Below are 12,804 nucleotides of genomic sequence, written 5' to 3' on the forward strand. Positions count from 1 at the left end.
CAGCCTGGTGTCAAAATGCCAGTTAAAGCTGTCTTATACACGGTTATAGTCAGACATTAATTTCATACTGACTTTATTAGATACCTCAGCAGGTCAAACACACAGTAGGTCTGTACCTTTGATTTGTCAGACTTTAACTGGATGACACAAACCAAAAGAAATATCCATCCCCAGCAGGTATGCACTACACTATGGAGTCACACTCCAGATGATCTAACAGCAATGCAATTTATAAATGCAGTATAAGAGCAGCTTTTACATGTGTCTCAAGGTCAATTCAGATCAGTTAGAGGGAACTAAAGGGTAGGGCTGTGCGATATGACCAAAATCTCATATCCCGATATAAGACATCTATCGTCCGATAACGATATAAATCACAAAAATGTAACATTTTCTGTAAACTCTGTGAATCTCGGGCAGCTCAACTTGCGTGAAGTGTTTCCAGCTGCGCGTCATGTAGCTGGAGTCGAGTGTTTTAACCAATGCATGAAACGATACATGTTTAGACATAAGTTGTAACGGCGCCGTTTTCTTTGTGAGTATTTATTACACGGCGTGCTGCGGGGAAAAGCCTGTTCTAACGTTTGAGTCTAAGGTTTATTTTTTAGCACCTGGCGTCTTTTTTACTTCTCATCCGTAAATAATCTGCATCTTTCACGTGATGCAGTTTATTTTGAAAAGTCTCAACAGGAGCTTGAGCTTTATTGTGAAAGGTTTATGTGGAACATAAACAAGCGGACACACGATGCTGTTACCGTCGTTGTTGCTAACGACAACGCATAAAAACAGGCGCTTGTCCGTCCGTAGTGTGTTTATATTAAATATAAGAGAAAGAGAGAACTTGAAGAAATTAATAATAACTACAGTGACCATCAAAACCATGAAAACATATTGCCGTAAACAGTTTATTTTGCGACACCACGAAACAAACGATAGCGTAAAATGAAACGATAGACGTTTTTATATCGTCATCCGATATACATCGTTATATCGAACAGCCCTACTAAAGGGGAATAATCACGTTCAGAATACAAGAATAAGATTTTCTGTTAGGAACTGTTTGGGAATGTGCCCGGATCATGTGTGTGAGCTCTGCATCTGACAGCTTAGGTGGAGCACAGGGTTCATGAAGAAGGTTGCTGCAAACTATCCATACATTTTCCTCCACTTATGGAAGTCAGGAACGTGGTCATTTGAGATTAAACATCACTGATATCATTTATCTACACTTGATAAATGTAAAATGTCTCATTTAGATACTAAATTATAAAATATATAGATTGACGAACAAAGGCTTAATCTGGGGTTTTATTATTCTGGAGTGCCTCCACCCCCCATGTACAGTGTTGGTGTTTATGGCTGTAGTGTGTACAGTATAATATTCTCACCGTGGGGAATTGAATCCACTGTCAACAGTGACCGAGCTGGAGTCCATACTGTCCAGCCGAGCAGAATGAGCTGACTGCTGGTTCTGACTGGGCTCCGGAAGGTTCTCTTTGACACCTGGGAAGGCAAGCGTTCTTTCAAACCTCCTCTGCAGATCCCTCTCTTTCTCTCTTTCCAGCAGCCATTGCATGGTTCCTGCTCCACCTCCTCCCATGACAGCAAGGCTTCCTCCAGGCTTGTCATCCTCTCCTTGACTCTTCGCGCCTCCGTCTTCAAGTTCATCATCATCTGAAACATTGTAGTAGTCAAAGTTTGCATCTGCAGCACCGGACGTGGGTTCAGTCCCTTGTGATGGAGCAGATGATGTTGCCAGCAGAGGCTTAGGAGCATCGAAGGCTTCTTGGGAATCAAGAGCGTCGCAGGATGATGACAGATTTGAGGAGGCATGGGCTGTGGGTTTTCTCAGAGAGCTGTAACCTGGCAAAGGCAGGCTAGGCGGAGGTTTGAAGAGCGTATCTTTACTAAAGATCTCCTTTCGTTTCTCCTGATTGGAAGAGGTGCTGTGGGCAGGTCGTCCATTAGAAAGAGGGAGGTCAGGGATAGAGAGGGGTATTGGTGGCAAGCTGCTGCCCTTAGGTCCCACCTTTGTTAAGTCCTCCCTATTTTCTGGTGGATGGGATGTCTGTCTATCAGTCTGCCTGTCAATACTACCTAGTTTTAATCCATCATGGCTGTTTTTGCCCAGAGTTCCCAGAGGAGCTGTTGATGTGAGAATAGCCTCAGAGGATCCAGGGCATTGGAAGTAATCATCAGGAGAGGCAGAGTTAGGCAGTGGTTTTGGTGAATATGCTGGGAGGCTATCCCTGCTCTTACTCTTCTCTAAGTTCCTGCTCCCATCCAATCTCAGGGAATCCCCAGGCACCTTAGTTGAAGTGGGTGTGGCACGAGAGTAGTGAGAAGAGTTCTGATTGGCTCGCAGGGTGCCATCATCAGTATAGTAACGGCTCCGGTCATCATAATAATCGGGTGGTCCAATCAGTCCAGCTCCAAGCGGACCTTTAGAGTTGTCCATTGATCGGGAACGTTCCTTGGCCTTGTCACTGCGTTCATTTCTGGATTTCCTCTCCTGGGTGTGGGAGTGCGAGCGGTGGACCTTAGAATGGTGGGCTGATTTGCCGTGACTTGGCTCAGGGAAAGGCATTTCTGTGCGTCGCTTGGCAAGTTCTCCGGACACATCCCACTCTGGAGTAACGGGCAGGTGTGAGGAGTCAAGGATGTTAGGGTTGCTGTGTGCCAGGTGGAGCCGGGCCCTTTGCCGCTCCATGGCCACCGCCTGTTCCCTTGGTGACCGAGCCAGTGAGCATGAGTAACCTCTATAGTCCCTTTCGGCCAACTCTAAATGCGAACTGTCACTTGGCTCACAGCGAGTAGTCCTTGTCTTACTATGCGAGCGGCTAAGTTTGGTCTGGGACGGCTTTCTGTGTCTGCCCCCACTTCTTCTACTTCTGGAGCTGTGATTGGCCGACGATGCTTTGCTCCTCTGAGCACGCTCTTCTTCAAGACGCTTCATGACTGCTGTGTGTCGAGCAAGATTCTCCACCGTGAGGTCAGGATTGATTCTACGGATGATCTCCATCTCTACGTGGCGCGGCAGCTGGCTGGGTACGTCCTCATCCCGTAGCGGCCATTCCTCGGGGGGGAACTGTGCAGAGAAGGTCGCAAGCTGCTTGGCCTTATCTTTCTTAAAACTCAAGCGAAACAACTTCAAACCAAACTTTCGACTTCCTGTAGCACTAGCTCCAGCTTGTTTCTCTATGTCTGCAGTTCCTGCTACCCCTCCTCCTGCTGCGCCCCCACCTCGGTGCTTGTTTAGTGTATCCGTCTTGAATGGGAACCCGAGTGAACTGCGGCTCTTTTCAGTGTTCCCTCCTGCTTGCTGAGGGGGTGTTTGTGGGGAGTGAGGTACTGAGTACGCCTCCCGGTGGTCTTTGGGGGATCGCCGCTGCAGGGTGGTGTGGTGGCTAGGGGGGTCGTCTCCACGATAACTGTTGTTGTAAAAAGAATCCCCACCTCCCCCGCTGTGATTCTGGTTGGACTTTGGGTGTGTTCGCTCTCGCACACCCCCGGAGGTGGAAGGGGTTATGGTGCCAGAGAGAGGGGAGGTGCACTGTGTCTGCTGATGCTGCTGCTGCTGGTTCTGATGTTGGTGTCGGTCAGCAGAACGCTCTTCCAAGTGATACCACTTGGAGCTAGTTCGGATTAGGCTTGGAGTAATGAAATAGGTTTGAGGAGTTACGATAAAATATCCATCAGGTGTCGGGTAGATCTTCCGCTCACGGACCAGCATGTTCAGAGTATGGCGCAAAACCTCCTCCGTTGGTGTAGGTACACCTGACCAAAGACAGAGACATGAAGCAGTAAGTCCACTGGCTCTTTACAAAGACCTCATTTAAACCCGCCCACTAACATAATTAACTAAAAAACAAACATACAATCCAGGATTTTTATTAATCGTACTATGTTTAAAAGCAAAAATTCCCTTGCCACAGAGATGTTATTGTTTGTCCCACACGTGTACACTAAAAGCTTTAAAGATTAGTTCCAGAGTGAAGATTTGAAATAACTTCAACGTCAGTGAGGACAGCAAAGGTTTCCTTTTGCAATATCAATATCAAAGGTATGTACCTTTACCCCCTTTTTCAACATCAACCAGTATTTCTGACTAAAGTAATGTTACTACCTGCTAACCCAGAACAGGTTAGTGGTATTTTACACTTTCAGTGTTTCCAGTCAAAGCAAACAATAGCGTCCAAGTCTTAAGCCACCCCTCATGTCTTTACTTAGTACAAAAGGTTGCAAAGCCTGTTTATTTCAAATTAAATGCTGCCACATTTGTGAGGAAAGGCATTTGTGTGTTGAGTATGTGGATTGTGCCCATGAAAATCTTCTGGTAATGAACCACATGAATGAATCTGGATGAATCTGGTTCATTACCGTATATTTCTCTGACAGTGCTGTAACTAAGTTTAAGGATAACATTTCTTCACTGTTATGCTCTTCAGTCCCACGTGCCAAAACATCCTCACTGGGCACGGCTTTGGGTACTGTGGCTCCATTAAAAAACAAAGTGTTAAATCAAAAGCACTCGACTTCTTGGTATGACTCTAAAAAGTCCACCTTAAAGCAGATAACATGTACCCTGGAGAGGAAATGGCATCTCACTAATTTAGATCTTCATTTAGCACAGAAAAAAGTTTATTGTAAATTGTAAAGCTAGGACATCTTACTATTCATCACTGATTAAAGAAAATAATAATAGCCGCAGGTTTCTTTTCAGTGATGGAGCCAGTCTGACAAACAGGAAGAACTCTGTTGTGCCAGGCACTCCTTTAACCTTAAACAGCAATGAGTTCAGGAATTTCTTTACAAATTTTAACCATTTGAGAAAAAAATTGTACATCCATCTCACAGATGTATCATTATATACAGCGGCATCCAATAGTACTGATCTTTACAGAGACTCTATAGTTAATTTGAGTAATCACTTCCTAAAAAAACCCATCAACATGAAGTCTCAGAAGACTGCTCAAAGAAGACCTACTATTAATAAATGCTTCAATCATAAATATGATCAAACTGTCACTACTGAGCTACGCACCACATGCCTTTAAGATGGGAATTCATATCCATATCGGAGTATAATTTGAAGCATGTGCGGTAACGATATATATCACGATATATTCTTTTCTTCTGTATAACGTATTTTCCACACTATAAGAACTTAAAATCCTTTAATTTTCTCAAAAGTCGAGAGTGTTCCTTATGTATGAATTCTGGTTGTGCTTACTGACCTCGAACTGATTTTGGCTGCAGAAATCTGTTAAAAAATGTTTTAGTACAACTTTGGTAAGCCGCACTGCTTGATGGGTTGTCATAGCGTTACGGCTGCCGTGGTGAGGAGCTTCACGGAGTAATCTGGGTCCAAAACTCCGTCAGATTCAGGTCCCAAAGTCAAAGAACACCGAGAGTTAAAAACGGTCTAAATTTGTTCATCTTTAATAAAATCATCAGCGTTGCTGCTTTACCAGGTGTAACAATTAAGTTTAACATCCATGAAAACAGAATTTGTTAATTTAACAGAGTTAGAAGTTAACAGGAAGTTAGCTCGCTAGTTTACACCTAAACATTTCATAGCATGTTCTGACTGAGAGATTTTTGAAACTAATTCAAACGTACAGCTCTGCTACCACTTCCAACATAAATGAAGACAGAAAACTAAACAGCAGTGACGTTTGCAGGGTTACTGAAGTTGGACTACCTGGTATATAATGTTGTGCTACGTGATTGCTAGCGACACAGCTATGTTAGCATAACATTAGCACAGTGAAGCTGGAGGATGAACGCCAACTTTTTTTTCACTCGATAAAAGTTAACGTGAGGGATTCTGGTGGTCAGGGACAAATGCAATCGCATAGCAGGATGCTATACACGGGCCAAACTTCAGTCAGGAGAACAACTGAGATTATTCATCCACAGTACGAGGTTAGTTATTAATATACTGCAAGAACATGGGAACAGAGCAGCTGCGAGAGAATTCAGCATTAATGAATCAATGTTACGGAAGTGAAGGAAGCGCAGTTTTTGGCTTTCCCCATATTTCAAAAGTGCTTCATCTCTTTACTATGACTGTCGCCCGCCATAATTTGAAGATGATAATGGTTTTAGCCGCTGCGATGCTTTCGACCAAAACAGGCGCAGCTTGATGACATCATCAACATGCGCTATCGCGATAGAGCGATATAGTCAAAATCTCTATCGTTGGCCAAATTTATATTGTTTCTATCGTATATCGTTTCTATCGCCCACCCCTAGTGGGAATAATTAAACAGGTTGATCCAGCTGTCTGAACTAATTATACGCCAATCTACTAAGTTCCTTTTAACCCAAATGTTCTTGAAAGAGTAGTTGTAAAACAGCTAACTGATCTTCTGTAGAAGAAATGTTTATTTTAAGGGTTTAAGTCGGATTTCAGAACTTATCACAGTACAGAATCAGCAGCGAAGATTACAAATCATCTTATGGCCTCTGACAGTGGAAGCAGTCACTGCCTTTCTCTAAAAGAAAGGCAGTGAAGTAGGCGTCCCTGTCAGCCCTGAGGAATCAAATGCAGTCTTCTACAGATCTACACTCAAGGTTTGCAGGATGATATGCTAACGGCTCTCTATGGTGTCACAGGGCTGCAATGAGTAAACACCATGAGTATTACTTTACCCATTGTAAATAACCAACATCATCATCAGTTTAAGTTTATGGACTGGTAAACAGCACAGGAAAATCTGTTTATTCTTTCTGGATTACAAAAATATACCCTGGAGTGAAAAGTGATTCTACGTCAATCCTCGTGGGATTTTCTCTGCAGTTTTTTTTATTATTGATTTTTCTTCTTAGTTCTACTTTGTTGCTTACTGTTGCTTTTTCTTTCCGTAACTAACCCCTCAATCTCCATGTTTCTCTTTTCTTTTTTAGCATCTCCTTCACTCACTCCTCTACCAGTCTGGAGTTATTACTGTCAGTTACATCATAGCAGCTTTTCACTGCATCCAGACTGATGCAATACAAGATAGACTGCATGCACAGAAATAGTGAGTGTTTGTTCAGCCACCTCAATCGTGCTAAGACGATGACCAGGTAGCGAGAGTAATAAGACACATAGTGAATCGCTTGAGAAATTTCTTTGTTGAATTAAGAGGGGTTTAGTATGTTATGGTTCAAAGAATAATGTTTCATAATGCATGGTACACAATATGATGAACATTGCTGAAGCAGTGTGGGATCGTCTTGACAGAGAGAACAAAAGGCAGCCAACATTCAAAGAGGAACTTCAATAAGCCCAGAAAACTATTCCTGGAGACTACTTAAAGAAATTACAAGAAAGCTCACCTAACAGAGTTCAGGTGAGGTTGAAGAATAAAGGTGGTCGTACCAAATATCAATTTTCAAGCTAATTAGAATTGTACAAACGTTTACTGCCTTATACACTACTGGTCAAAAATTTTAGAAAACCCCAATTTTTCCAGTTTTTATTGAAAATTATGCAGTTTAGTTCAAGTTCAAGTTCAGTTCAAGTTCAAATTTTATTTGCCACATGCAGTGGCAGGTTGCCCTGCAGTGGAATGAACCCGCCCCCCAACCATACACACAACACAGACATCACATGGGGATACAAGTCAGAGAACAGTTGCATTACAGAAAAACCACTGAAATGTACACTACAATGGGAAAGTACAAGAGGAAAAAAAGAGACCTCTACTCATGCTGGGCTATAGGAGGACAGCATGAGAACAGGAAACAAAAAAAACTCCTCTGCACAGAAAGCACATAAATGTCCACAATACAACATTATGGAGCACGTGACCAGCAACAGGGTTGGGTAGGGGATGAGGAGTAATCCCAGGCAACACAGCAGCCATCCTGCCACTGCGCCGACTCTCCAGCGCGGGCCCAGAGCCGCCTCGTGTTCCCAGGAGGCTACAAGCATTGAAGGCATTGGAAGGGGAGTGGGGATGAGTGAGTGCTTATCAGTGTAAGTGTATGTGTGTGCGTGTCCCTAGTTCAGACAGTGTCCTTCGCCCTGCCAGGCTAAGTAAACAGTCTACCAGCCAACCCAGGTGTCCTTGCATAGAGTGGGAAGAACAGTCAACACACAGTCGTTATCAGGGAGTGCAATATCTCATTGCATTTTGAAATCTCTTTGTCAGATAACAGCTGAACACAGCCGTGGCTTCTTTCTACAACAGAAATCAAATCTTCTCCCATATCTGTAGCAGAAGTTCCCATGAATGTGACCTTGTAGCTGCTTTGCTTTCACTCTTCTGTCCAGTTCATCCCAAACCAGCTTGGTGGGGTTTAAGTCTGGAGACTGTGCTGGACACTCCATGTTTCCAAGCTCACCATCTTGTTCTTTGTTCCTGAGGTGGTTCTGCCACAGCTTGGACTGTTTGGGGTCTTTATCCTGCTGTAGGATGAAGCCCTGACCAACTAGGTGCATACCAGAGGATCCTGCATGGTGCTGCAGGATGCTGTGGTAGCTGTTCTGGTTTAGGGAGCCTTTGATGGTGAAGAAAACTGGACTCACTGACACCTTGACTTTCTTTGCAGGTTCTCTGTAGGACAGACCTACATTTATAAGGGTTATGATGGTCTGTCTCTCTTCCACTGTTAATTGTCTGTTTCTTGCCATTTCTGTAGCAACACTCTACTTTCTGCAGTACAATACTGTTCAACTGATGCTCACGAGGGTCTGGTACCACAGTGTGTTCAACACTGCTTTTATGCTGACAGAGGGGGCTGGAAGTAATCTAGAAAAGTTGGAACACCTGTAGGAATTCGTAGCACCATCTTTCAAGGCTTAATCAACCTCCATTGCTGCAGAGCAGATTTTAAATTGTTAAGGGGTGTCAAACTCCAGGCCTCGAGGGCCGGTGTCCTGCAGGTTTTAGAGCCCACCCTTGGGTAACCTTACCTTTGTTTTAAAACTCTCACAGTTCCCTTTGTACCATTTCAAGCTGTTCATTGGACTTGAACGACTTGAACTGCAATAAATAACTGGAAAAACTGGGCTGTTGTCAAACTTTTGAAAAGTAGCGTATATTGTATTTCCATTAATGTGTGCACATTCAGTCATTTGAGAGTATCGCAGAATAGAGCTGCTACTCTTGAACATCAAAAGCAGTGAGTTGAGGTGGTTCTGACATCTGACAAGATCCTCCTGGGCGGTTCCAGGCATGTCCTACAGGGAGGCCCTGTGGCAGACCCAGGACATGGTGCAGAACATGGTATGTCATGTTTAGGTGGAGACTAGCGAGCTAACTTCCTGCTAACTTCTAACTCCGTTAAATTTAATAAATTCTGTTTTCATGGATGCCTGGATGTTAAACTTAATTGTTACACCTGGTAAAGCAGCAACGCTGATCATTTTATTAAAGACAAAAGAATTTAGACCGTTTTTAACTCTCATTGATGCTGCAGTGTTCGTTTGACTTTGGGACCTGAATCTGACGGAGTTTAGGACCCAGATTACTCAGCGAGGCTCCTGACCATCAAGCGGTGCGGCTTCGTAGCAACCAAAGTCGCACTAAAACATTTTTTGACCGATTTTTGAGCGCCGTGTAGCACATAAAATCGGTTCAAGGTCAGTAAGCACAACCAGAATTCATACATAAGGTGCACTGTCGATTTTCGAGAAAATTAAAGGATTTTAAGTGCGCCTTATAGTGTGGAAAATACGTTATACAGAAGAAAAGAATATATTGTCAGTCTGGTTTTCAATTTTTTTCTAGAACTGCCGACCAAAGCAAAACAAATGTCACGACACATTAACAATCTGTGTCCATCTGTGTGGCCTGGTCCAAAATGCTGGAAACCACTGCTTTAAACCAATCAAGAATAGCCAAGGAGACATGTTGTTGATACATTTGATTAACATCAATGATGAAAACTGGCTTGAGATGATGAGAAAAGTTATCCCATATCTGGGAACATTGCTGAAGCCTCACTGATATGTACTGGTCTTGTCCCAGTCTCGGTCAGTTCTGGAGGTTTTTCACTCCCTGTTTAGGATTCTGAGCCCACCACCTAATCCCCTAATGGCTCTCTTTGGAGTGGATGAAGTGTCTCTGCTGGCCTTTAAGACAGGCGCTATTGTTCTGTTCCTTGTTTGCCAGGAGGGCAGTTTTAATGGAAGCTGCCCCTCCCACTCAGAAAACAGTGGTCATATGACCTCACGTCTTGTTTAAAACTGCAAAAAATAAGACATGCACTTCAAAACTCTACCAGGAAATTTCAAAACATACCAGGTCCTTTCTTTAATGCATCAAGATGTATCTGAATTTTTCAGCTGCATTTGCTTTTGCCTGTCTGCAGCTCCCTCATGTCAGGTGTGGAGATGCAGCGTGCAGATTTAGCGTGCAGTCACAACACATTAAATGTTGCCAATTCAAACTGGTTATTAGGACTGTGAAAATGTGGGAATAACAAAGTCTGATGTCTTCATGCATGCTCAATCATCCAGATAAGGAAAGCCCAAAAAGGTGATTCTGTGCATCTGGACGTTTTCAGAGGGAGAAACGTTTCATCACTCGTCCAAGTCACATTTCTTTAGAGTCTCTGGTGACTGAAAAAGCTACGTCCAGATGAACAGCATCAACTTTCTGGAATAAAGCCTGATGGATTTATTGACTTGTTTATGCTCTGCCCAGCTCTGCTGGTGTTGTATTTCTGATATTCCAAATGTGTGTTGTCAACAGGAAAAGTACTTTCTAGCAGACAAGATTCGCAGTACACACTCGTAACATGGTTGAGATGTTTTTACCTTTTCTTCTGTAGTTTTTACATTTTCATTTATCCAGTCTTATTAATGCTGATGCTGAGATTTCCCCAAATGTCTAATATCAACCAATTATACTGGCCAGCTGATAAATTGCTGGGGCTCTAATAAAAACATGTCACTGTCACTAACATATATTGACTATATTATCTAATTTGATCTAAAATGTTTCAAACAAATTGCCTTTAATAATAATAATAATAATGTTAAAGAGACTAGAAATAACAAATAAATAATAAAGCAACAGCAAATTTCTCCCTGTAATTGTTGCATGTGCAACACAGCAGAAGGACGAGGATGTGTAGACCTCATGTGTTGGGTCTGTGTTACCACAGGCCCGCTAGTTTAGAGACTTATTCCTCATGAAGAACACAAGACAAAACATCTTCAACCGCTCTTTAACTCGCTAACGAGGGAGAGGTTTGGTCAGAACCAGGCGGTGGAGCTTAATGCTCATCACCTGTCTCTGGCCCAAATGCTTCAAAGAGCAGCTTCCTCGCAGCTGTTTATTGACATGACAGTTACAATACACATCACAGCACAAGCACCTCCCACCGCGAAACCCCCCAATGTGTGTGTGTGTGTGACCTCCTGCTCATAAGGATCATAAAAGCAGGAAGCTTACAACACAAGAAACAGATCTTTCAGATAGGATGTATCTACAATAAAACCTCCCCCAGCACAGAGTGGTGTGCAAATTTCCCACAAATTCTCAAGTTAATAAGTCAATAAATCTCTTGCATGGTAACTTTTCTGAATTACAAATGCTTACCATATTACAAGCCAAAGCTAACATAAAGAAATACATAAGTAACGCTCCAAATAATGAAAAATTCCATAACAAGCCTTATGACAAAAACTGAGGAGACAGTTACAAGACAAACAAACACTTTATGCTTCATTTTTAAAGACATAATGCAGATAAATCTGACATTTTTCAACTGCTTAAGAAGCCGATTAAAGTAAGTGACTCTTGTTGCTCATAAACAACACTTTCTGAGCCATACCGGGAGTGTAGAGACACAGCTGTGTCATACTTTACTACCACATCGAGTCTCACTGTCCACCTCACTGAGACAATAGACAAATTTGGAGCGTGTGATACAGTCAAGTCATTGTGTATGTGTGCACAAAGTGGTGACAGAATAACACTGGAAAAAAGTGGAAGTGAGTATAACTGGGTTTCAGGTTAACTGTTTTACACCTTAACTGGTTAGATTTGTTTACATGTTCCATTCAGGAAAAAAATGCATTTATTATCTTTTTATTTTGGATGTTTACATTATTTTATGTTGCCCACAGGAGCAAAATGATTTCACAAAAACTACCTGGGTCAAAATGATTAGCCCCCTGATACTAACAGTCAGCTGTGTATCCTTTGTGCTAGATTAAAGCTTGCAGTCATTTGTAGTAGTGTTCAACAAGTCTCACACACACATCTCCTGAGCAATCCCAGGTCCCTTCTGTTTGGTGAATCTCTTCATCTTCAGTTCAACCAACAGATTTTTGTTGGGTTTCAACTCAGAGCTTTGTGTAGACCAGCAGATAACGTTTACTTTGGTTTTCTGAAGGTAGTTCTTCACCATGAGCAGAGTGTGTTTTGGGTCATTGTCATGTCGGAGGTCAAAGTGATATAAAACTTGGGCAGTCTTTTTCTTTCCAGCTCGGATCCTCTACCAGAGGCCTGAGAGCTCGAGGGTCCGGTATCTTAGCTGTTCCCAGGACTGCGCTCTTCTGGAAAGAGATCTCAGATTTTGTTCTTGGGATCTGCTGGAGGAGCCTCAAGCTCCCAGGTCTCTGGTAGAGGACCTCAGCTTGAAGGATAAGGACCGCCCCACAGGGGCGAGGGGCGATATATCACTGACACATTTACATTTTTAAAAGGTTAACTGATAACAAGTTTGGGGTGGAAAACCTCTTGGAATTGCATTTAGAAAAATGCCAAATATTGCACAGGCAAATCTTTAACACTTGAGATAAAATGACTTATCCTCACCTTTAGAAAGCAAAAGAAATATCAGACACTTCAAAAT

The 12,804-nt window shown here is 42.7% G+C and overlaps 1 protein-coding gene across 2 annotated transcripts in view; it reads right to left on the reverse strand.

Annotated features, from left to right (window-relative positions):
- stox2b (storkhead box 2b) overlaps nucleotides 1–12,804 on the reverse strand; it is a 51,532-nt gene that overhangs the window by 15,016 nt on the left and 23,712 nt on the right. For both annotated transcript variants that reach the window (XM_085171177.1, XM_085171185.1), the window contains exon 3: nucleotides 1,389–3,777. In XM_085171177.1, coding sequence (XP_085027303.1) covers nucleotides 1,389–3,777 — 2,389 coding nt within the window. The remainder of the gene's footprint in view (nucleotides 1–1,388; nucleotides 3,778–12,804) is intronic.

Source organism: Neolamprologus multifasciatus, chromosome 2, assembly GCF_963576455.1.
Source record: "Neolamprologus multifasciatus chromosome 2, fNeoMul1.2, whole genome shotgun sequence".
NCBI classification, from domain to species: Eukaryota; Metazoa; Chordata; class Actinopteri; order Cichliformes; family Cichlidae; genus Neolamprologus; species Neolamprologus multifasciatus.